This window comes from Rhincodon typus, chromosome 8 (assembly GCF_021869965.1).
Source record: "Rhincodon typus isolate 14 chromosome 8, sRhiTyp1.1, whole genome shotgun sequence".
In the NCBI taxonomy this organism is placed as follows: Eukaryota; Metazoa; Chordata; class Chondrichthyes; order Orectolobiformes; family Rhincodontidae; genus Rhincodon; species Rhincodon typus.
The window spans coordinates 1982137-2008885 of NC_063339.1; the positions used below are offsets into that span (position 1 = coordinate 1982137).

Below are 26749 nucleotides of genomic sequence, written 5' to 3' on the forward strand. Positions count from 1 at the left end.
GGAGCAGGACAGTCAATTTTTCCGGTCTGAACCCTTCATCAGGACTGAAGTGATGAAGGGTCCAGACCCGAAACATTGACAGTCCTGCTCCTCTGGTGCTGCCTGACCTGCTGTGTTCCTCCAGCTCCACACTGTATTGCCTCTGATTCCAGCATCTGCAGCTCTTGCTATCTCCCAGACTGCTGATATTGTCCACTGTTAAAAAAGGGCGGGAGGGATAGATCTAAGAAATCACAGGCCAGTCAGTCTAACCTGAGCGGTGGGGATGTTATTAGTATTCTGAGGGACAGAATATATCTGCACTTGGAGAGATATGGATTAATCAGGAATAGTTAAAGGGATGGTCATGTTTGACAAGTTAGATTAAATATTTTGAGTTCATGAGGAGTGTTGATGGAAATAATATGTTTGTGGTCTGCATGGACTTTAGCAAACCTTTTAGAAGGTCCTTCATGGCAGACTGATCAAGAAAGTAAGAGCCTTGAGATCATAAACTGTAGGAGCGGAAATAGACCATTCTGTCCATCAAGTCTACTCCACCATTCAATGAGATCACGGCTGACCGCCTATTCCTCAGCTCCATTTTCCTGCCTTTTCACCATAACCCTTGATTCTCTTACTGATTAAAATGTCTATCTCGGCCTTGAATCTACTTAACAACCCAGTCTTGACAGCCCTCTGTAGGCCTCTAGTTTTGTTTGAGGCAGAGGTACATTATTTCCCATCCCCATGGCCTAAGGGCTTTGTTATGATCCCAGCTGATGTTAGTACAAGACTGGGATCTGACTTGATAGATCATATTCTGGTTTGCTTTGGGATTAACAAAGTGGTCCCTCGTTGAAACGTAGGCGTGCAATGCTGTAGGTTTCGCTTTAATCACAAAACAGAACTTTATTGACAAAAGAAATGGGGATAAAATAGAATAAATAGCTGATGGGATGCAAAGCAATGTGGCACATTGGATCCAAAATTGATTAAAAGACAGGGTGCAGAAGCTTTCAGGGAGATTGGGGAAAACCAGGGAAATACAGACCAGTTAGACTAACATCTGTGGTGTGGAAATTATTGGAGTCCATTTTCAAATGCTACAAGATTTGGACAATATCCAGGCTTGGGCTGACAAGTGGCAAGTAACATTTGTGCCACACAAATGCCAGGCTATGACCATCACTAATAAAAGACGATTAACCACCGCCTGTCGACCTTCAATGGTGTTACCATCCTGAACCCCCCACTATCAACATCCTGAGATTTATCATTGACCAGAAACTCAACTGGACTCCCCACATTAAAATTGGCTACAAGAGCAGGTCAGAAGCTGGGAAAACTGAGGCAAGTAACTCCCCTCTTGACCCCACAACGCCTGTCCACCATCTACCGGGCACAAGTCAGGAGTGTGATGGAATACTCCCCACTTACCTGGATGGGTACAGCTGCAACAACACTCAAGAAGCTTGACACCATCCAGAACCAGCCCGCTTGATTGGCACCACATCCCACAAGCACCCACTCCCACCACCACCACCAACACTCAGCAGCAGCAGCAGTGTATATTATGTACAAAATGCACTGTAGAAATTAACCAAAGATCCTCAGACAGCACCTTCCAAATCCACAACTGCTTCCATGCAGAAGGACAGAGGCAGCAGATGTATGGGAACACCACCACCTTCAAGTTCCCCTCCAAGCCACTCACCATCCTGACTTGGAAATATATTGCTGTTCCTCAGTGTTGCTGCATCAAAATCTTGGAATTCCCTTCCTAAAGGCATTGTGTGTCAACCTACAGCTGGTGGACTGCAGCGGTTCAAGAGGCAGCTCACCACCACCTTCTCAAGGGCAGCTAGGGATGGGCGCTAAATGCTGGCCAGCCAGCGACGCCCACATCCCACAAATGAATTTTAAGGAAAAAGGTCAAGGATGAGGTAACTGAAGACATTGAAAATTTTCACCTAAGCAAGGAGAGCCAAGTTGATCATGCCTGACAAACTGAATTTGTTGAAGAGGTGTCTAAGGTAGTGGACAGGGAAATGTCTATGGATGTTGTTGATGGACCGCCAGAAGGTATTTGATAAAGTCCCACATAAGAGATTGTTAATGAAGGTTTGCTCACAGAATTGAGGGCAAATTACTGACATTGGTTGAGTGGCTGGTGACAGAAAGTAGGGATAATGGGCGGGTACTCATATTGGCAGGATGTGAACAGCGATGTCTCACAAGGATCTGTGTTTGACCATCAATTAGTCATATTTATTTATTAACAACTTGGATAATGGCAGAGAGAGTCTTAGAACCAAATTTGCTGATGACACAAAGTGAGAAGGCATTGTAGACTGTATAGAAGATAGCATAAAATTACAAAGGGATATTGATTAGAGCCAGTGAATGGATAAACCTTAGGCAGGTGGAGTTCAATGTAACCAAGTGTGAGGATATCCATTTTGAACCAAAAAAGGATAGATTGCAGAATTTTTCCAGATGATACGATGTTAAATACAGTGGATGTCCAAAGAGAGTTTGGGGTCCTGGTACGTAAATCTTTAAAATGTCACCAAGAGTTGCAGAAAATAAGCAAGGTAGGCAGTGGATTCTGGATCAGTTGTTAATTTTAAATCTGAGGTAGATCAATTTTTGTTAAGCAAAGGTATGAGGCCACAGATCAGCCATGATCTCATTGATTGGCCAAACACGCTTGAGGGTCTGAATGGCCTACTCCTGTTCCTGTGTTCTGATAGAACTTTGTCTCACTGAATGGAAGTCTGATTTTGTGAATTTTGCAGAGCTTGGTGCTGGGTCCCTGCTGTTTATGGTGTATGTTAATGTTTTGGGCTGAACTGTAACAGGTATGATTGAGAAGTTTACAGATGACACAAATGTTGGTAGGTGGTATACCGTGAGGAATATAGTCATAAACTGCAGGGGAATATCAGCAGATTAGTCAGGTGGGCAGAGCAGTGGCAAATGGAATGCAACCTGGAAAAATGTGACATAATGTACTTGGGAAAGGCTAATAAGACAAGAGGTTACACTATTAGTTGAAGAAACCTGGAAAGTACTGAAGGGGCCAAAGAGACCTTGTTGTACATATTACAGATCCCTGAAGGTAGCAGGGCAAGTAGGTGGAATCATACAACCCCTAAAGCGCGGAATTAGAACATAGAACATAACAGCGCAGTACAGGCCCTTCGGCCCTCGATGTTGCGCCGACCTGTGAAACCAATCTGAAGCCCATCTAACCTAAACTATTCCATTATCATCCATATGTTTATCCAATGACCATTTAAATGCCCTTAAAGTGGGCGAGTCTACTATTTTTGCAGGCAGGGCATTCCACGCCCTTACTACTCTCTGAGTAAAGAACCTACCTCTGACATCTGTCCTATATCTATCACCCCTCAATTTAAAGCTATGTCTCCTCATGCTAGCCATCACCATCCGAGGAAAAAGGCTCCCACTGTCCACCCTATCTAATCCTCTGATCATCTTGTATGTCTCTATCAAGTCACCTCTTAACTTTCTTCTCTCTAACGAAAACAGCCTCAAGACCCTCAGCCTTACCTCATAAGACCTTCCCTCCATACCAGACAACATCCTGGTAAATCTCCTCTGCACCCTTTCCAATGCTTCCACATCCTTCCTATAATGCGGTGACCAGAACTGTACGCAATACTCCAAGTGCGGCCGCACCAGAGTTTTTTTGTACAGTTGCAACATGACCTCCATGGCTCCGAAACTCAATCCCTCTACCAATAAAACCTAACATACTGTATGCCTTCTTAACAACGCTATCAACCTGGGTGGCAACTTTCAGTGATCTGTGCACATGGACACCGAGATCTTTCTGCTCGTCCACACCACCAAGAATCTTACCATTAGCCCAGTACTCTGTATTCCTGTTACTCCTTCCAAAGTGAATCACCTCACACTTTTCCGCATTAAACTCCATTTGCCACCTCTCAGCCCAGCTCTGCAGAATTGAGGCCACTGGACCTTTTGAGTCTGCCTGACCCTCTGAAGATAAGATGCGGGATATATGCCTTTATCAGCTCAGGAATAGAATACCAGAGCAGCGAGGTTGTGCTGTAATTATATAAAATATTGGTCAGGTCACAACTGGAGAACTGCATGCATTCAGGTCACCACATTATAGGAGGGATCCAATCTCACGAGGAGTTTTACCAGGATGCTGCCAGGGGTGGAGGGTTTGATTTATAAGGAAAGATTGGATTAGGCTGGGATTGTTTACTTTGGAGCAACAAAGATTGCAAGAGGTCCAGAAAGATGTGTATAAGATTGAGGGGCATAAATAGATTGAATAGGAAGACATCTTTTCATTAGAGAAGGAGTCAATAACCATGGGCATAAGTTTGAAGTAAGAAGTAAAAGGCTTAAGAGGTGAGTTGAGGAGAAGTGTTTTCACCAGGTGGGTTGCGGGATTCTGAACCTCGCTGCCTGAAACGACGATTGAATCAGAAACTCTAGTAACATTTAAGCAGTATTTACATATTCGCTTATATTGTCATAGCCTCTAGAGTTATGGGTCAAAAGCTGGAAACGGGATAAGAATGGCCTCCTTCTGTCCTGTAAACATCTGAGTTTAAACTTAGTAGTTTGGTATCATAATATAAAATAAGACATCATGTCAATGCTGGCTGTGTGAAAGAGTTATCTGATTGGTCCCATTACCACCTTGTTCTTGCCCCATGACCCTCCAGTTTTTCCCTTTCTTTGTCCAATTCCATTTTAAAAGTTCCTGTTGAATGTGTTTCCAGTGCCCTTTCGTGTTGCATGTCCCATGTACAAAACACACTGCATTTCTATAGAGTAAAAGAATAATATTCCTTCCCTCCTATGGAAGTTATGTCAACTGTTTTAAATCTGTCAATAAATGTGGAGCTGGAATAGCACAGTGGGTCATGCAGCATCCAAGGAGCAGAGAAGTCAGTGTTTTGGGCTGAAACCCTGACAAAGGTCCTGATGAAGGATTTTGGCCCGAAACGTTGACTTCTCTGTTCCTTGGACGCTGTCCGATCCGCTGTGGTACTCTAGCTTCAGCATCTCAGTCCTTACCATCTCTAAGTGTTTTGAATCTGTGTTGTGTCGTTACTGTTCCTCGGCACTGGAAACTGTATCTCCTCATTAATACGTTATAGTTAAAGCTGTCATCATTTATAATTTGTTGGATTTTTTCTGAATCTTCTCAGCAGAACAATCTTTGCTTTTCTCTCTGTCTTCACTATCTTGTTTTAGTCTCTCTGGATAACTGTACTCAAAAATAATGTTGCTCTTATCCAATATGTGTAGTAGGTCATAATGCTGCTGGAGTAATTCTTAGTTATAGCTTCAGATTAACCTGTTGTTATTTCCAGTGTTTCACCTGGGAATTACGGAACCGAAAACGTTTGCATCACAAAAACAGCTCAGGTTTTGTTTATAATTTAAGTTGATGTGAGGATACTTTGCAGCTATGTTACAGTAGTTCATACAGTCATTCTGATTGGTGAGGAGCTAGGTTTGTTGAACTAGACTTGTGTGCCCTGGAATATGGGAGGTTCAGAGATAATTTGATGGAGTTTTTTTGGGGTTGGGTAGGGCAAACAGAATTTGTGGCTCACCATCACCTTCTCAACGGCAGTTAGGGTTGGACAATGAATATTGGATTTGCCAGCGATACTTTATATCCCATGAAAGATTTTTTTAATCAAAAACTTGTCTGGCTAGTGGGCAGTCGACAACAGGGAGACGGAAAGTCGGAGTTAGGCCATGAAGGAGGGTAATTAGAAAATACCACTTCATGCAAAGGCTGCTCGAAGTGTGGAACACTCACAGCAAAAGCAACAGATGCTAGCAGAAAGAGTCCTTTTCAATCTGAGACAAATGGGATTCTCGGTTCCTTGTTACCTACTTATCTTGTCTCTTACGTTCTCTTTACATCTCATTCTCCTTTGCAAATTATTTATTCAGCATAATTCCCAATTGTTGTTAATCTAACATTTATTAAAAACCTTTTGACGTATATGCTGTTTGCTCCTGTTCCCCCATTCCACGTTCCTGCCTATCTTAAAAAATCTCCCATCCTCTTACATTTCAAGAATCTATCTAGGTCAGCCTTTAAAATATTCAAGATCTCTGCTTTCACTGCTTTTTTGATGTTGAGGTGCCAGTTTTTACCTGACAAAGGAGTAGCGCTCCGATAGCTTGTGATTTCAAATGAACCTGTTGGACTTTAACCTGGTGTCGTGGGACTTACTGCTTTTTGAGGAAGAGAGTTCCAAAGACTCCAGACCCTGTGTGGGGAAAATATAATCCGCCTCATCTTTGTTCTAAAGGGATGACCTTTAACTTTGAAAGTGTCCCTTAGTTCTTGGATATTCTAACAAGAGGAAATGTCCTCTCCACATCCAGCCTGTCAAGACCCCTTAGGATCTTGTGTGTTTCAATCAATTCCCTTCTTACTCTTCTAAACTGCAGTGGATACAATTCCCTCACAATAAACAATAACATTCTGTTTGCTTTGACTTGCTATACCTGTTCATTTAACCTTTTGTGGTTCATGCAGTGGGACACCTAGATCCCTTGGCATCTCATTTCAACTTCTAGCTCAATCAGAATCTTACAATCTCATTTCTTTCTCCTTTGTCCTATACATTAATGGTCTAGATGAAGGAACTCAGGGTATTCTGGCTAGGTTTGCAGATGATACAAAGATAGGTAGAGGGACAGGTAGTATTGAGGAGGCGGGGAGACTGTAGAAGGATTTGGACAGGTTAGGAGATGGGCAAAGAAGTGGAAGATGGAGTACAACATGGGAAAGTGTGAGGTCATGCACTTTGTTATGAAGAATAAAAGCATGGATGTTTTTCTAAATGGGGAGAAAATTCAGAAATCTGAAGTGCAGAGAGACTTGGGAGTTCTAGTCCAGGATTCTCTCAAAGTAAACTTGTAGGTTGAGTCAGTAGTCAGGAAGGCAAATGCAATGTTGGCACTTATTTTGAGAGGACTTGAATATAAAAGCAGGGATGTACCTCTGAGGCTTTATAAGGCTCTGGTCAGGCCACATTTGGAGTATTGTGTGCAGTTTTGGGCCCCATATCTCAGGAAGGATGTACTGGCCCTGGAGCGGGTTCAGAGGAGGTTCACGAGAATGGTCCCAGGAATGAAAAGCTTAACATATGAGGAACATTTGAGGACTTTGGGACTATACTCATTGGAGTTTAGAAGGATGAGGGGGGATCTAATTGAAACTTACAGAATACTGAATGGCCTGGACAGAGTTGGGAAGATGTTTCCATTGGTAGGAGAGACTAGGACCCGAGAGCACAGCCTTAGAGTAAAGGGAAAACCTTTTTAGAATGGAGATGAGGAGAAACTTCTTCAGCCAGAGAGTGATGAATCTATGGAATTCACTGCCACAGAAGGCTGTGGAGGCCAGGACATTGAGTACGTTTAAGACTGAGATTGATAGGTTCTTAATTATCAAGGAATACGGGGAGGAAGCAGGAGAATGGGGTTGAAGAACTTATCAGCCATAATTGAATGGCGGAGCAGACTCGATGGGCTGAATGGCCTAATTTCTGCTCCTATGTCTTATGGTCTTATGGTCTTGTCCTTTCTGTAAGTAGTGGGTTTCTACAGTGATTACCACAGGCCCCAAACTTAGTTGCCTTCATTTTCCCTCATCTTTTACTTTATATTCAGTGCAATATTTTGCTAATATATTATTTATTTTAGATGCACAACTTGAGCAGAATTCTAAGACTGACATGACCTCGCAACTGTCCAGCCTGCATGTGTCGGAGGGAAGTGAAAAGTGCCAGATGGAGCCTGGAAACAGGTAATAAATCAGCAATGGGAGACTTACAACACAAAAACAAACAGTTTCACCCAGGTGGCCCATGTTGAGGTATATGCTTTACCCATGTTTTCTCAAGTTAGTATGCTCATTGTATCACTGTATCCTGCTGTTACTCTCACCCTCATACATTTATCTTGCTTCTTTTATAGGGCTCTGCATCATATTTGGTTTTATCATGTTCCTATGAAGTACTGTAGGTTGCCATTGATATAAATGATGTGGATGAGAATTTAGGAAGCATGTTTAGTAAGTTTGTGGGTGACACTAAAATTGGTAGCATAGTGGACAGTGAAGAAGGTTATCTAAGTTTGCAAAGGGATCTTGATCAATTGGGCCAATGGGCTGAGGAGTGGCAGATGGAATTTAATTTGTACAAATGTGCGGTATTACATTTTGGTAAGACAGACAAAGGCAAGACTTGGTGTTGTTGGACAGAGAGACCTAGGGGTTCAGGTACATAACTCTTTGAAGTTGCATCACAGGTAGAAAGGATGGTTGGGAAGGCATTTAGCAAGCTTGCCTTCATTGCTTTGACCCTTGTGTATAGGAGTTGGGACATCATGTTGTGGTTGTACAGGACATTGGTGAGGCCGCTTTTGGAGTAATGTGTACAGTTCTGGTCACCCTGCTATAGGAAGGATAATATTAAATTGGAGAGGGTTCAGAAAAGATTTTCCAGGAAGTTGCCAGGAATGGAAGGTTTGACTTATAAGGCTGGGACATTTTGCACTGGAGCTTAGGAGGTTGAGGGATGACCTTTAGAGGTTTATGAAACCATGAAGGCTATAGATAACATGAATAGCAAAGGTTTTTAACCCTAGGGTAGTGGAGTTCAAAACTAGAGGGCATATTTTTAAGGTGAGAGGAGAAAGATTTAAAAAGGACCTGAGTGGTAACTTTTTCACATGGAGGTTGGTTCATATGTGGAATGAACTGCCCGAGAAAGTGGTAGATGTGGGTAAGTGCATGAATAGGAAAGGTTTAAAGAGATATGGGCCAAACACAGGCAAATGGGACGAGTTTAGTTTGGGAAATTTGGTTGGCATGGATGAATTACATCGAAGGCTCTATTTCCATGCTGAATGACTCGGAGTCAAATAGAGTCAGTGTTAAATAGATAAGTCGTTATTGTTCCCTTAATGGCATCTACACTATTTGTTTCGCATTGGAGACAAAGCTCTACATTCTCACTACTTTCTGGGAAAAGATTTTCATCCTGAATTTCCTACTGAATTTGCTTTTGACTGTCTTATATTGATGTCCCCAGCACTGGCCGCCTCAACAAGTGGAAACCTCTCTGCCTGCCCTATCAAAATCCTTTCATAATCGTAAAGACCTCCATCAGGCCACCCCTCTGTCATCACTTTCCTTGTCAGATCATATTTTCAGTTAATGTTAGCAACTTAGAGAAAACACTTTCTCTTTGTTTTCTGTCAATTGACTAGAAAAAGATCGCTAACTGTAGCAGTACCATTTTTTAAAAAGTGTGCTCAGCATCTGGTTGCTGCTGGCTGTGCCTTCCCTAATTCTCCTTAAGAAGGAGATGATGTGCTGCCTTCATGAACTGCTGCAGCCCTTGAGGTGAAGGAGCATGCACAACATTGTCAGGGAGCAAGTCTCACGATTTTAACCAAGTGATGAAGGAAAACTGGTGGTGATATTTGTTGTCTTTTTTTCCTATTTTATAATGATTACGCTTTAAGAGATGCTTCAGAACTGTCGAGTGCTTTGAGACACCCAAAATCATAAAAACTGCTACATAAATGCAAGTTCTTCCTTTCAAGTTAGGACTAGCACATGATCCAACATCGTGAGCTTCTGTCTTGTGCAATACCCTTTTATGTGCTGCATATTTTTCATATTAAGGCTGGCAACTTTACACCTTTCTTGATCTCTGATATGACGCTGTCCCTTATTGGTGATGAACATAAAGAAGAACTCTTCAGCCTCTCTAGCCTGTGCCACCAGTCAACAAGATCTGATCTGCCCTAGGCCTCAATGTCTGTCATTGGCCTCTACTTCCTGATGTTTCAAAAATCTATTTACCGCCTCTTAAACACTTTTCCTGATCGAGTCTCCAAATTCTTGGGTAGAAAATTCCAGACATTCACTAACCTCTGGGAGAAGAAATTCTTTTGCATCTCAGTTTTAAATGAAGATCTCCTTATTCAACAACTCTGTCCCCAAATTCCATACCAGTGAAAACATCTTCTCAACATCTATCCTGTCAAGCCCCCTCAGAATCTTGTATATTTCAATAAATCCACCCCTCATTTTTCTAAACTCTTAAAGAATGAAAGCCTAACCTGTTTGGTCATTCTTAATAAGTCAATCCTTCTTTCCAAGAATCAGACTTGTGAATCTCATTTGAATAGTGTCCAAAACTGGAATATCCTTTTTAAAAAATGGGACCAAACTGTACACAGTATTCCAGATGTGGCCTCACAAATACCCTGTAAAGTCATAACAAGACTTCACTATTTTTAAACTCCAAACCCCAAGCAATAAAGGCCAAAGTTCCTTAATTACTTGCTGCATCTGCAGGCTAATCTTCTGTGTTTCATAACCCAGCGTACCTTTTTTCGGGCGTTTCTCCATTTTAAGTAATAGCCTGCTTTTGATTCCTCTTAATAAAGTATACAATGTCACGCTTTACTACAAACTCCAAGTTTGTGTCCACAAACCCAACCTATCTATATCCCCTTAAGATTCCTTATCATCAAAACATGCTGTTTTTGTATCTTTAGCAAATTACGCTCTGCCCACTCCTCAAAGTCTTTCATGTAGATAGTAAATAATTGAGGCCTTATGATTGATCTTTGTGGCAATCCACCAGTTATGTCTTTCGAACCTGAAAAAGACTCATTTATCCAGATTCTCTTCTGTGTTAACCAGCTCTCAATCTATGCTAATACATTACTCCCAATATAGTGGGCTTCTGTCTTGTGCAATAACCTTTTATGTGCTGCACATTTTTCGTATTAAGGCTGGCAGTTTTACTCCTTTCTTTCAACCCAGAAGACGTTCTGCTGAAGGTACTAACCATTTTCTGGATGATGAGCACCGTCTAATATTTTGTCCAAATAGAGATTGAAGGAGGATAAGGAGCCTATCTGTGTGTTGCACCAAGGTTCTCTATCCACTGTTTAACTCTGTAACCCTGTTTGTCTCCATTATCTAAGGTCTACAGCTTTTGCTGTGATCAGGTGTCACAGCCTGGTTGTTGAGCCTGAGCCAACACCCCCCCCCAAACACACACACACACACACACACACACACACATCCCTGCTGGGAGTCATTAAAGTTACTGAGAACTGCATTCCTGCCCCACCTCGGGCAAGTTCCAACACCCAAGAGATCTGTTGCATGCAGTCAGGTGTAAAAAGGTATCAGGGTGGGGGCTTTGAGCTGGGTTCTGTACTTGTGCATGCAGGAGTTTGTGGAAAAATTCTGTGTTGCTGACTAGAATAGCCCCAGCTGTGATTGAGGAATGTTGTTGTCTTGGGATTAATTGATGGCGGGAGACATAATGCAACCAAAAGGGGCAATATGGTAGCAGATGTGTTGCTGAAAGTGACAGCATGCAATGAGCTGTTTAAGTGGATACTAATTTACTCCATTTTACTATAATTACAGCAATGTTCTGTTTACTGGCTGAAGGATCGGTCCCTTTGAGGGTAGTCACTGGGAGGTTTGTTACATTCTAATTAGTAGAATTGTGCAACTCCCAGCAGCCAGTAGCTGTCTTGTTTTTTTAAAATATTATTTGCTGGAGATGGCTGCATTGACTTGCTGCAAATGCCTTTCATTTTCTTGGCCAGATTCCACACCATGTCTGTTAGATTTGGATTTCACTTGTTCTTCAGTCTTTTGAACTCCGGGCAAGTGCCCGAGTTTTCACATGTGGAACTGGACTCAAAACGTCAGCTCTGTTTTATTCTCACAGATACTGCTAGACCTGCTGAGTTTCTTAAGCAGTTTTTTGTTTTTTTGTTTTAGATCTCCAGGATTCGCAGTTCTCTGAAACTTACAGAATACTGAGAGAATAAAACAATGAGAAGCCCCTTCACCCTTCTAAACTCCATTGAGTACAGACTCAGAAGCCTCAACCACTCCTCATCTGATAAACCCTTCACTCCTGGGATCATTCTTGTGAACCTTGCCTTGACCCCCTCCAAGGCCAGTGCAGCTTTCATTACATACAGGGCCCAGAACTGCTCACAGCATTCCCAACAGTTGTAGCTCAGGACTGCTTCCCATAGCTGCATAATTGTGATCATCTAACCGAGCACAGTGTGGGTTAATTCCTTGGGATTTTCTGAATCTGAACCTCTATCTCCATTTCACACCAAGGGCTGCACTTATTCCATTGTCCTAGGTTAGAACAGTAAATTATTCTTGTCTGGCACTGTATGGTGCCAGGAAGTCAGGTGGAACGCAGGCAGGGTGCAGTAACTGTTGAGTTTAATATTTCTGAGTAAGAATGTGTTTTTCTTTTGAGAGACCACAGAATGTAAGACTGGTGACTGAAGACACACAAGGAAATTCTAGGGAAAGTTCCACAATTCCAGTGAGGCAGACATCGGAGTCAGGAGATGAGCAACCACAACAGGTTTGTACTTGGATTCCATGTAACTTACTTTGTGTACCCTTGTATTTTCGGTATGATTCTTAGTTCAGTAGTTAATGGAACAGCCTGGCAGATGTGCAAGCCCACTGCAGAGACTTGAGTCAGAATCTCATCTGACACTCCTTGCATGGTATTGAGGGATCAGTAATTTGTCAGGGGTGCTAGATGAAATGTTAAACTGGGGTTCCCTCCACTTTCCCAGTTGGACATAAAACATTCTCAAAACAACTCGTAAAGTAGACATTCCCTTGTCGCCTTGATCAATGTTTAAAGCCAGTATTTTTAAAAATAGAATATCTGGCTCTCTTCCAATTGGGACTTTGTGTGCAACTTGTCTGCTGCATTTCTACATTATAATAGCAACTAAATTTCAAACAAAGGTTTAAGTTGCCATAGCACCTTCCATGACCACGGGGTGTCTCACATTAAACCACATTTGTTATGTGAGGATACAGACTTTGCTTCTGAATCTTGAAAGCTCCAGTTGACCCTCAACCTCCGCAACCTCTCTTTGAGGGAGAGAGGTTCTGGTGTGCGCAGGCCTCCTGAATGCTTCCTGATTCCACTCTCCAAGACTAGGGGCAGATGTTTCAGTGCTGCAATGGACTCGGGTCCTGTGTGTGTCCAAAGAATGGCCTCTTCATTTCTGTGTTTACTCTAATGGGAGTAATGCCCAGATCTCCCGAGGGGGATAAAAAATTCCTGGCTTTCAGACTGCAGGATTTCCTACATTAGGCCTATTCAAGTCTAGTTTGAACGGCCTGTGTTTGTAATTGAACCTTTATTCTTGGCGTTGTTGTGTTGAATCTGTGCTGTAGCCTCTCCCAAGGCTTAACCTTTCAGTAAGGAATGTCCAGGTTAATTGCTGTAACATACGTTCTTTCACTCCCAATTTGTGATCTCTAGCTCCCAATCTTCCATCCATTGGAAACAGCTTCTCTTTGTTTACACTTATCTAAACATGTCATGATTTTAAAAACCCATTCAAACTCCCTCATCTCTGCACGTAACTAACCTCACAGATTGGAACTGATTGAGTAAAAATCCCCTCTGAAAGTATGGCATCCAGAATTGGACGCTATCCCCCAAATGGTGTCAAGCTGATATTTTATAAAGGTTTAACATAACTTCTTCACTCTCTTCCTGTGTGCTTCTATTTATAAAGCACATGGTCCCCAAGTCCAAGTCAGTGGATATCAAAATGGCACTGCTCCTTATCCTGAACCATGAGGAACATCACTGCATATTTCCTGATTCACTCCATACAATTTACTGTGGCTGCAACTTATTGACATTTGTAAATGTGAATTTATACCACTGTTCATTCTTTCATGTCTTTTACAACAAAAGCTGAGACTGTTATGAGTCGATCCAGTCAAAGAAAGCTTCTGTCATCTTTGATCTAACTCCCAAAAGCCCAATCACCTTCAAAGTCCTGCTACAGAGTTTGCTCCATTGTTGTGTTTGTGCAAATTTTGCTCATAATCATATGAGGAACCTAACTAAATAACGAGGGAGACTGTAGCATAATGGCAATGTTGCTGGACCAGTAATCCAGAGGCCCTGGCTAATGGTCTGGGGAAATGGGTTCCACACTCCTGACCTCTGGAATCACACAGCATGGAAACAAACCCTTTGGTCCAATTTGTCCATGCTGACCAGATATCCTAAATTAATCTAGTCCCATTTGCCAGCATTTGGCCCATATCCCTCTTAAACCCTTCCTTTTCATATACCCATCCAGATGCCTTTAATATGTTGTAATTGTACCTGCCTCCACTACTTCCTCTGGCAGCATGTTCCACACATCTACCACCCTCTGCATCAAAAAGTTGCCCCTCAGGTCCTTTTAAATCTTTCCCCTCTCACCTTAAACCTATGCACTCTAGTTTTGGATTCCCCTACTCTGGGGAAAAGATCTTGTCTATTCACCCTATCCATGCCCCTCATGATTTTATAAATCTCTATAAGGTGACACCTCAACCTCTGATGCTCCAGGGAAAAAAGCTGCAGCCTGTTCAGCCTCTCCCTATAACTCAAACTCTCCAACCCTGGCACCATCTTTGTAAATCTTGTCTGACCCTTTCAAGTTTAACAACATCTTTCCTATAGTGGGGAGACCAGAATTATACGCAGGTGTCCATGGATGATTTTTAAAAATATTTATTCACAGGATGAGGGCGTCGCTGGCTAGGTCAGCATTTATTGCCCATCCCTAATTGCCCAGAGGGCAGTTAAGAGTCAACCACATCGTCGTGGGTCTGGAGTCATATGTCGGCCAGACCAGGTAAGGATGAGGAAGGGTCACCGGACCCAAAATGTTAACTCTGTTTTTGCCTTCACAGATGCTGTCAGACCTACTGAGCTTCTCAAGCAACTTTGTTTTTGTTCCTGATTTACCGCATCCGCAGATCTTTCGGTTTCAGATAAGGATGGCAGTTTCCTGCCCTAAAGGACATTAGTGAACCAGCAGCGTTTTTCCAACAATCAACAATGGATTCACAGTCATCATTAAACTCTTAATTCCAGATATTTATTGAATTCAAATTCCACCATCTGCCATGACAGGATTCGAACCTGGGTCCCCAGAACATTATCTGGGTCTCTGGATTAACAGTCCAGCAATAATACCACTAAATAATGCACTTTCTCCTATTCTGAGATAACCTGCCCTTCATAGGTCCAAGTTAAATCTCTACTTGTGTGAATTCTCAGTCTCTCATCCCCAATGGACAAACTTCCCTAATGTTAAACTGCCATGTCTGTACTTGTGTGATTTTGCTGTCTGTGTTCTAAAATGATGGAGTGGTGTTTACAATTTCAAATTCAAAAGGCAGAAATCCTGAATCAAGGCAACACTTGGAAAATGGTGATCAACGCTTCAACAATTTCATTACATGATTTATTTAATACCCTGGGAATAAAAAGCATCAGGCTGTGGAGATTTCTGTCCCTTGGGTCTCATTATTATCTCTATTACCATTTGTATAATTCCTACTAGTGGCTTATTTTTAGGACCTGTCCCAGAAGGTGGATTATTGTGGCTTTTAGAATTTTCTAGCTTTTGGAAAGAATTTTGTGAAGTGAGCTAATTCTTTGATGTTTTGAGTAAAAGTGTTCCATGCAGCTTTTAATGGACCTTTTCATGTTATTCCTCAGGATGTTAAGGACAATAAAGGGTGTGAGATATCTGCAACAGCACTTGCTGCATACCGGGTTCGTAAAGTCAGCAGCGATTCTGTGATCATTCAGTCTGACCACGGGGGTCCAGAAAAGCTACCAGCTGATCCATTAGAAGGCCCTGGAAGAGGTAAGTGCAATAATAATTAGAGAGAAGATAGTGTAGAGGAGGTTTTTGTCTGTATCTAGCTCCATGCTGTCCCTATCCAGGGAGTGTTTGATGGAGCACGGACTTTAGTAAAGCCTTTGATAAGATTCTGTGTGGTAGACTAATTAGTAAAGTTAGATCACATGGGATTCAGGGTGAGCTTGCCAATTGAAAACAAAATTGGCTTAATGGAAGGAGACAGAGGGTGGTGGTGGAGGGTTGTTTTTAGGACTAGAGACCTGTGACTAGCAATGTTCCACAGGGACCAGTGCTGGGTACACTTTTGTTTGTCACTTCTTATATAAATGATTTGGATGAGAATATAGGAAGCATGGTTAGTAAATTTGCGGATGACATCAAATTGGTGCTATGGTGGACAGTGAAGAAAGTGATCAAGATCTCTGTAATCTTAAATAAAATAAGTCAATGGGCTGAGGAGTGGCACATGGAGTTTAATTTGAATAAATGTGAGATATTGCATTTTGGTAAAACAATACTGGTAGAACTTATGTAATTAATGGTAGGCCCCTGGGGAGTGTTGTAGAGTAGAGTAATTAGAGATTCAGGTACATAACCTATGACACAAATTTCAAAGAATTGACAGGTTGGGTAAGAAGGCATTTAGCACGTTTACCTTCATTGCTCAGACATTTGAGTGTAGGAGTTGGATCATCATGTTGAGATTGTACAGGATGTTGGTGAGGCCTCTTTTGGAGTACTATGTGCAGTTCTAGTTTCCCTATTGCAGAAAGGATATTATTAAACTGGAGAGAGTTCAGGAAAGATTTACCAGGATGTTGCTGGGAATGGTGGGTTTGAGGTATAAAAATAGGCTGGATAGGCTGGGACATTTTTCAGTGGAATGTAGGAGGTTGAGGGGTAATCTTAGAGAACAATAAAATCATGAGGGGCATAGGTAAGGTGAATAGCAAGGGTCCTTTCCCTAAGGTGGGGGAATTTAAAATTAGGGGACATATTTTTAAGGTGAGAGGAGAAAGGTTTTGAAAAGGATGAGGGGCAATGTTTTTTGACAGTGTATTGTGTGTGGAATGAACTGCCAGAGGAAATGGTGGGTGTGGGTACAGTTTGTAAGACATTTGGATAGGTACATGAATCGGAAAGGATTGGAAGGATACAGGCCAAGTGCAGGCAGGTGTGACTTGTTTAGTTTGGGAACATGGTTGGTGTGGACTAGTTGGACTGAAGGGTCTGTGTTTCCATGCTGTATGACTATGACTCTTTGACAGTGTAGCGGGAGCTTTACTTTAAGTTTAAAGAGTCGAGGGTGCTTTAATTTCAATTCAAAAGTGTAGAGAGCTTTATTTTCTGCTAAAGAGTTAGGAGCTTTATTCTCTGCCATCCCTGTCCTGGGAACATTTTGGAGACAGTGTAGAGGATGCTTTACTTACAGTTTACTTTCAGTTTAAGAGTATAAGGGGAGGCAATGGCCGAGCAGTATTATCGCTGGACTGTTAATCCCGAGACCTAGATAACGTTCTGGGGACCTGGGTTCAAATCCCACCATGGTAGAATTTGAATTCAATAAAATATCTGGAATCCAGAATCTAATGATGATCATGAATCCATTAGTGAACCCATCTGGTTCACTGATGGCACTTTCCTTCCCTAAAGGACATCTTTTGCCTGGTCTGGCCTACATGTGACTCCAGACCCACAGCATGTGGTTGATTCTGAACTGCCCTCTGGGCAGTTAGGGATGGGCAATAATGCTGGCCTAGCCAGTGACGCCCTTGCCCCATTAATGAATAAAGGTAATAAAAGATAAGGAGCTTTAATCTGTAGCTACCCCCATGCTGACCCTGTCCTGGGAGTGCTGGATGGGGACGGTGTAGAGGCAGCTTTATTCTGTGACTAACACAGATCCATTTTAGATGCTGCAGATCTGTTGCACTTTTAAACACTGAAAGAGATAAAGTAAACTGTACATAAAACTCTCAGTTTAAAAGAGTAGAGGCAGCTTTGCTCTGTTCCTAACCCTGTGCTATACATCTTTTAGGAGTAAGAGGACAGTGTGGGGTGTCTGTTTGCCCACAGTTGCCAGCATTCCCATGTGCACTGGATCACTCTCTCTCTCAAACCTGTCAGCCAGCCCTTCTCCCTGGCCAGTCACCTGCCCCATCCCCTTTCCGTCACCCACTAGTTGGTTGAGCGATAATATCCAGGACATTGTATTTTGGATCCAACTATGGATCAGGCTGTTTTAGATCTGGCGATATTTTTGATTCATTCAGAGGTGTTTCTGGTTAGACCATCATTTATTGCCCATCTCCAGTTGCCCTTGAGAAGGCAGTTATGAGGTACTTTCCTGAACTCCTGCAATCCATTGGTGTGTAGATGGTCCCAAAGTGCTGATAGGCAGTGAGTATGTAATATACTGTCTGACGAGACAGGTTTACTAATGATCTCAGGATGCAAGTGGAATGCGTAGCATTGGGTCTTGCTTGTTACCATGTGGTGGGTTTAAGAGCGATGGTTCTGTTACTGGGTTGTGATCCAGACACATCATTTCAAAGTCCTTTTATACCTGCAGGGAAATTCAGTTACTCATAAATCACGGTTCTTTTATTCTATAAATAGATCGTTATAAAAATCCCATCTGGTTCACTTCTGTCCTTTTTTAGGGAAGGAAATCTGTCATCCTTACATGGTATGGCCTAGCATCACTCCAGATCCATAACGATAGGTTGACTGTTAACTGCCCTGTGAAATGGCTGAGGTAGACACTCAGTTGTGTTGAAGAAGGTGGCTCACCATCACCACTTCGAGTGCAATAACTGTTGGCCTTATCAGTAAAACCCACGTTCCAACAAAGATTAATTTTTAAAATCTGTCCAGTTGTATATAACGATGTGTAGCTGTTTCTTACCAAGCATTAGTCTATGATATAAGGGACTATGAAAGCTGTCAGTATGGGAGTTTTGGACTTGTCAGAAGACAATCTCCTTTTGAAGTATGACTAGCTCCCTCATTTCTGCTTACCTTGCAGTTGTTCCTGTAATTGATGCTGCTGCCACCTGGATTTCCACAGAGATGAATGAGTTCAAAGAGAAAATCCGGAGGGAAAAGGCTGGAGTGATGAAGGTGAACCGTGGAAACGTAGTGACAGTGCGAGTTCCCACCCACCCTGAGGGCAACTCTGTCTGCTGGGACTTTGCCACAGACACCTATGACATTGGCTTCGGGGTGTACTTTGAGTGGACTCCTGTGACAAATACAGAGATTACAGTGCTGGTTAGCGAGTCGAGTGATGAAGAGGACGAGGATGAAACAGAAGGTAAAGGGCTTTATAAATGTTCAATAGATATGTAGGCTATCTCACCAAGTGCACACAGCACCCAACATCTCTCATACCTATATTTGTTTGGTTTTTCATTTGCTCTTTTGTGCTCTTGCACTGTTTGCGCTCTCGTGCTCTTTTGCTGTCACTCTTTCTCACTTTCGCGCTGTCTGTCTTGTGCACTCTTGCTCTCGCCTGTTTTCAATCTTGCTGTCACTTGTGCTTGGGCTCTCGCTGTCGCCTGTTCTCGCTCTTGCTGTCACTCGTGCTTGTGCTCTCGCGCTGTCTGTCTCGCACGCTCTCGTTCTCGCCCCCTCTAGCTCTCGAGTGCTGTCTCACGCATGCTTTCTTGCTCGCTTTCGTGTTCTCTTTCGCTTTCGCTCGTGCTTGCGCGGTCTTGCTGTCACTCTTTCTCGCTCTCGCGTTATCTGTTGCGCCCGCTCTCGCATTTGCTCGTGCTCATGCTCACGCTCTCGTGCTGACAGGGCTGTTTTGTCTTTTTAGCATCTTCTATTTTTATTTCAGATTTTCAGCATTTGCTTATTTTCAGTTTTTAATTCTCTTCTTTCAACCTTAAACATATAAATCAGGTTCTCCTGGGTGATACTTAGAGTTGTGTCGAATACTAAAATGGCAAACTTCCCCCACCCTTCCTGTCTCTGTCTCCTTCCTTCCTTCCTTCCCCCACCACCCACTAATTTTCTTTTCCATAAAACACTCTTCTGGTTCTAACATCAGAACAGTTTTCAGCAAGAGTTGTACCATACTTGTAATGTTAACTTTGTTTCTCTCTCCACAGATGCTGTCAGACCAGCTGAGTTTCTCCTGCATTCTGTGTGCTTATTCCATAGTGGGTATAACTGAGACAAACGGAATCCAGTGTCAGACACTGAGGGTACTTTAGGAAAATGGATTAGAACATTTCTAAATGATTATAAGCAAGTATCTATGGAGCAGAGAGATTTAGGGATGTAAAAACAGAAATGGCAAAATAATACTATTGGAACGGTCCACAAATAATTTAATGGACTTGGAACGTTGACTGTTCTCTCAAAAAATGGTCAGGAACAATATGAAAGGCAGGAGGTTTAAAGGAGATTTGGGGAAAAATGTTTTCACCCAGAGGGTAGTGAAAATCTGGAATGCACAGGGGAACCTCACCACCTTTAAAAAGTACTTGGATCAGCACTTAATGTCATAACATTCAAGGTTATAAGCCTAGTGCTAGAATCTGGGACCAGTGTAGATTGAGTAGTTTTTGTCAGTAGAAACTTGATGGGCCGAAGACCCTCCAGTGTATGACTCGATGAATGCGAGCCTCTTTAAAATTGGTAAAGGTGAATAATTATAGTGAAGGAAGAACTCCATATGCCAGACATTCCAAGGAACACATTTTATTTAATTCCTTTATGGGAAGGCCAACATTTGTTGGCCATTCCCTAATTGCCCTGTGAAGGTGATGCTGAGTGACCTTTTAGACCCGCTGTAGTGGTGTAGGAAGGGATATTGAATCAGAACAGGAACTCAATTGAGTTCTTATAGGAATGAAGACTGGGTCTGTTTTCTGTGTAACTTAGTGAAACCAGAGGTGATTTTATTGATACATTTACGCTTCTGAGAGGGGCTTGCCAGGGTAGACAGGCAAAAAGGAAAGTTAATCTAATTGATGGTCTACAAACCAAGGGGGACATTCTCAGAATAAGCGGCAGCTCATTTAGGACTGAGATGGGGGTGTATTTCTTCACCCAGAAAGTGGTGAATCTTTGGAATTCTCTTGTCCCTGGAGCTGTGGAAGCTCAGTCACTGATTATATTGAATGCAGAGATCAATAGATTTCTAACTATTGAAGAAGTTGGATGGTGTGGGAAAATAACATAGAGGTAGACGATCAGCCCTGATCCAGCTGAATGACCTAACAGGACGGGCTTGAGGATAAATGATCATTTACTCCTTTAATGGAGCTGAAGTGTGATAAATCCTCAGAACAAGATGGATTTTGAAAGAATTGTGTGGGAACATGGAACTTTATAGTCAGATACGTTTTGTAAACTGTAGTGTTCTTTCTTTCCCATCGGGAACAATTGGAAGACTGTGCATGTCGTTATGACTAACTGGGGTAGTGTACTGGAATTCAAGCCCCATTATTCCTGGGATCATCACAAATGTGTAAATTTAATTAACCACCGAATTGCCTAATTCTACCCAACTGTCTAATTCAGGTTAAAAAAAACTATGCACACAAGGTTTATTTTTTCGATTAACAGGAAATGACAATTTACTTTATTGCTTTTGCTATTGGTTAAAATGTTTTAACAAGTTGAATTCGCTAACCTTTAACTCTATGACTTAAACTCTCTATGCCCTCCTTAAAATGCCTGTTTTTTATACAGTTGGGGGAGGTGATGGCTTAGTGGTATTATCGCTTGACTGTTAATCCAGAGACTCGGATAACATTCTAGGGACCTGGGTTCAAATCCTACCACAGCAGATGATGGAATTTGAATTCAGTAAAATATCTGGAATTAATAGTCTAATGATGACTGTGAATCCATTGTTGGTTGTTGGAAAAACCCATCTGGTTCACTAATGTCCTTTAGAGAAGGAAACTGCCATCCTTACCTGGTCTGGCCTACATGTGACTCCAGACCCACAGCAATGTGGCTGACTCTGAACTTAGGGATGCAATTAGGGATGGGAAATAAATGCTGCCTAATCAGCGATGCCCTCATCCCATGGATGAATAAAGGAAAAAAAAAATTCAAAGAGACGAGAAGCAAACATTGAGTGTAGGAAAAGTGATTAAAGAAAAGCCAGAGAGGCACAGTTCTGGTACTGCTCTCAATCAGAAATTTCAATGAGTTTATTTCTTTTAAGACTATAAGACCTGGGATCAGAAGTGGGTGCTTTAGCCCATCAATTCTCTCCACTTTCCTGTCATTTCCCCACGGTGGCACAGTGGTTAGCACTGCTGCCTCACAGCGCCAGGGACCTGGGTTCGATTCCAGCCTCGGGCGACTGTCTGTGTGGAGTTTGCACATTCTCCCCGTGTCTGCGTGGGTTTTCTCCGGGTGCTCCGGTTTCCTCCCACAGTCCAAAGATGTGCAGCTTAGGCGGATTGGCCATTCTAAATTGCCCGTAGTGTTCAGGGAGGTAGAGGGTGTATATTAGGTGGGTCATGGGGGGATGGATCTGGGTGGGATGCTCTGAGGTTTGGTGTGGACTTGTTGGGCCGAAGGGCCTGTTTCCACACTGTAGGGATTCTAATTCTAATTCTAATTCTAACCCTTGATTCCCTCATTGATTAAAAAGCTGTCTGTCTCGGATTCCTGCTGACTCTTTGCTGATGATACAAAGTTGTGCATGTGCCAATTCTTGGTTTTTCATCTCACTGGTTGAGAATTGACACTTTGGGTGCCTCTGAAGGTATTTTATCCCCCCCCCGCAACTTTTCCTTTGAACCTTGTGGGGAGAGCCGCTTACAGAGAAAGGTGAGGGAGATCAGATGATAGAGAAAGATGAGAGAGAGCAGCTGTTTACTGAGAATTTTCTTTTCCTTCTCCAAACAACAGAGGGAAGGGCCTGAATTTACCATTGAACCAGTCCTCTTCTGCAGCAGCAGTTTTCCTGAACAGCCAATGTCCCTCGAATCTTTAGAGAAATCAGAAAAAAGACACTTGTTTCCATTGTGCCTTTCTTTGCTTAAGGACTTCTCAAAATGTTCACAGCTAATGAACTTGTACCAAAAGTAACAGTATTGAATTTGAGGGGAAAGGTAGGACCTTGGTTTAATATAACAGCTGAAAGACAGCGTGTTCAAAGTTGCAGTACTGCCTCTACCAACAGCCCCCTCCCTCCCTACAGTGTGGTGCCCCCTCAATGCTGACACCCCCACCCCCAACGGTGTAGTGCTGTAAAGTTTGTGTGCAAGTCTTTGGAATGTACTCTGTGTTTTTCTCCCTGTTTATTTGGTGTCTTCTAGCCTACTTTCCCAGCCTCATTTATCCTCAAGAACCACCTTGCAGGATGACCAGCCTAGAATAGCTTATGCTTTTGTGTATGGACATCCTCCACCTCCTTCTCCTCCTCCTCCTCCTCCTCCTCAAGCCAGAGTGCCGATGGGAAGGTAAGGCGGTTTTGAAAGGTTGAGAGAGCTAGGGCTTTTCTCTTTAGAATGACGAAGGATGAGAGGTGACTTGATAGAGGTGTACAAAATGATCAGAGGTATAGATAGAGTGGACAGCCAGAGACTTTTTCCTACGGTGGAGGTAGCGTTTACAAGGGGACATAGTTTTAAAGTGAAAGGAGGTAGATATCGGGGAGACGTCAGAGGTAGGTTCTTTACTCAGAGAGTGGTAGGGGCGTGGAATGCATTGCCAGAGAGGGTAGTGGAGTTGGCCTCATTAGGGGCATTTAAGCAGCTATTGGATAGGCATATGGATGATAGTATAAGGAGGTTAGATAGACCTTAGGTTTAGGGTAAAAGTTCGGCACAACATCGTGGGCCGAAGGGCCTGTACTGTTCTATGTTCTATGATACGTAAGCTCCCTGTGGCCCTGTCACTCCCTGCCTGCCCCTTTCTGTGGCACTGCTATTAATATCCTCATGCATTGTTCCTTAGCACCCCCAGTACAAGGAGATATCGAGAGGGGGAAAGATTTCTGCCGGTCTGAATTGGAGGAGATCCTGCCTGTGTACCGAAAGGACAGTCATTTGGAGGTTCAGTCTGGCAGTCACAAGTACCCAGGACAGGGAGTCTACCTGCTCAAATTCGACAACTCCTACTCGATCTGGAGACACAAAACCCTGTATTACCAGGTCAACTACAGCTCCTGAAGAAGCAGCCTCAGCAGCAGCACTTCCCAGGGGAAGGGGAACAAATCCGCATCCCATTCCTCCAGAGATACTCTCTCTCTCCAAGACAGCCTCTTGTTTTCTTTCTCTGGCGATTTGTTTTTCTTTATGAAAATCTGACTGGAGCTAATGTGCCCAACATCGAACCCTATGAGCTCTCCCAAGCTCATACATATCTGGCATGTTAAGCGTCTTTTCTGTTTGTTTTGTTTCACAGTATTGGCTTTGTGTTATTTGTGTTCTTGGTACCACTGAATTTATATATAATATATACATTAATGTCATTTTATGCTTAAAAATTTATTTTTGCTGTTTTGTTACTATGTGCTTATTTTGTAAATCCCTCACTGTATACCCATGATGTGGAGGTGCTGGTGTTGGACTAGATCAGAAGTCACATGACACCAGGTTATAGTCCAACAGGTTTACTTGAAATCACAAGCTTTTGGAGTGCTGCTCCTTTGTCACCTGACGAAGGAGCAGCACTCTGAAAGCTTGTGATTTCAAATAAACCTGTTGGACTATAACTTGGTGTTGTGTGACTTCTTACCTTATAACTGTATATGTTTAAGGACCTAAGCTGCAATGATTTTCCTTGTGCAATATCTGGTTTAGGCTTGTTCTGTACTATTTTCTGAGCAGGTTCCAGTTGCATTCCTGTGTTTACAAGTTACCTGTTGCTCCTTCATCCCAAGGTACCCTCTCAAAAAAAAAAATTTAAATCTTAATTCTTTTATTAAAAAATCGAACTCACATTCCAATCGTTGGAATCTGGGAAAGTCGAGCAAGGATGTGAGACTGGATGTGATGCAGTTGTGAAAAATGAATGTCATTTGCAGCCTTCGCAAAACACAATATATTTTGTATTCTGTGTACTGCCTATAAAAATAAATAAATATAAAATTGTAAACTTAACATGATTGAAGGTTAAGCTGTGTATTGGGGCTGGGGTGAATGGCAGTTAAGGAAAGCTGTCATACAGAAAGTTTGATTGCAAACAAAACGTCGCCGATCCCCTGCAAATCTCAGATTCTGTAGAGAGAATACTTCACACCTGCTGAAGAGTCTCTGAAATGCAACCACTGTTACATTGTAGGAAACAAGGCAGCCAATTTTGCACAGTAAACCTTCACAAACAGCAGTGTGACAGTGACCAGATAGTCTGTTTAATTATATTTCCTGAGGTGTAAATATTGTCCCTAGGATTCTAAAGAGAACTCCCCTGCCCTTTTTCAAAACAGTGCCACAAGTTTTTCACATCCACCAGAGAAGGAAGGTGGTATCACTGCCTGCGTCAGGCATTTATCATCACAGAATCCTTACAGTGTGGAAGCAAGCCATTTTGACCCATCGAGCCCACACCGACCCTCTGAGCATCCCATCCAAACCCGCCCGTATTTCTCATGGCTAATCCACCTAGCCTGCACATCTCGGCATACTAGCATGGCCAATCCACTTAACCTGCACCTCTTTGGACCGTGTGAGGAAGCCAGAGCACTCGGAGGAAACCCATGCTGACACAGGGAGAATGTGCAAACTCCATGTAGACAGTTGCCCAGGGGTGGAATCAAACCCAGGTCCCTGGTGCTGTGAGGCAGCAGTATAAGCCACTGTGTCACCCTACGTTTTTGTAAGCCCCATTACAGATACTTGAGCCCCTCATTCGGCCTGACACACCTGTGTAACACTGTTGGAGGATCAGTACTAGGGGAGTGCCGCACTGCTGGAGGGTCAGTACTGAGGAAGTGCTACAAGCAAGGCTTGAGTCTATTATTTTGGCTTTTGACCACCAGTGGTAGATAAAGATTGATTGTTTCAGTTATTTTGCAAATGATTATGTTTTGGCCTGTTAGAATATTCAGAATGTTTACTTGCAGCCTGCACACATTGATGTTTCCTAATCTAAGCTTGCACATGGTTTCACTCAGCTATTGAATAGGCAAAACACTTAGGAATAATATGCTTCATTTGTCAGGCCCTGGATATGCAATTCCATTTAAAAGAAATGGACACTGGTAATATTGTGGGAATTCTGATTTTAACATTTTACAACCAGAGAATCTTGTAACATTAAAGGGGGCCATTTGTATCACTGTACCTGTGTTGTCTGTTGGTAGAAGCTATTCAATTAGTTCTTCCCTGTTCTATTGCATTCTAGGAAATATTGCCCTTTTAAGGGTTTAATGAATTACCTTTGGGAAGTTACTCTTCAATCTATTCCATCACCCTTGCTGATGATACATTCTGGTTAACAGCAAATCGCCAGCTAAGGACAGCAGATTTCTTCCCTGAAGGGCAGTCATAAACCTAATGAGTTTTCCCCCAACAATTGGCAATGGTTTCATGAGGCCATCGTAGTTCTAGACTTTTAATTGAATTTGAATGCAACCATCTGCCATTTTGGTATTTGAACCACACCCCTAGGGTATTAACCTGGGTCTCTGGATGAGTAGTTGACCAACAATGCCATTAGACCGTTACTGCCTCAAGAATCTATAACAATTGGTAAAAGCAATTCCATATGCTGTTAAAATTGGTTGTTGGAACAATCCTTCCCAATCCACAATTAAACCTCATAATTCTGGCTTGGGCCCTGTTCCCTGAACCTGTTTTTAACTTTCACTGTGCCAGTTACATTTGTAATGCAGAGCCAAGCTCCTCAAGGCTGGAAATCTGGTTTAAGTGCCAGAATCTCCCAATCAGATCATTGCTTGAATCTGGTGACACTATCAGGAGAAACCAACTGAGGTTTTGTGGAAAGATCTGTGTAAACAATGCTTGATTCC

General features: G+C 42.6%; 1 protein-coding gene across 1 annotated transcript in view; it reads left to right on the plus strand.

The window, feature by feature from the left end:
* The window catches only part of tmed8 (transmembrane p24 trafficking protein 8), a 28607-nt gene extending 3729 nt beyond the window's left edge, over nt 1–24878 (plus strand). The window contains exons 2-6 of the mRNA XM_048599864.1: nt 7732–7834; nt 12359–12467; nt 15645–15795; nt 18821–19108; nt 23731–24878. Of these exons, the coding sequence (XP_048455821.1) occupies nt 7732–7834; nt 12359–12467; nt 15645–15795; nt 18821–19108; nt 23731–23945 (866 nt within the window). The 3' untranslated portion in view covers nt 23946–24878. The remainder of the gene's footprint in view (nt 1–7731; nt 7835–12358; nt 12468–15644; nt 15796–18820; nt 19109–23730) is intronic.
* The last annotated feature ends 1871 nt before the right edge of the window (nt 24879–26749 follow it).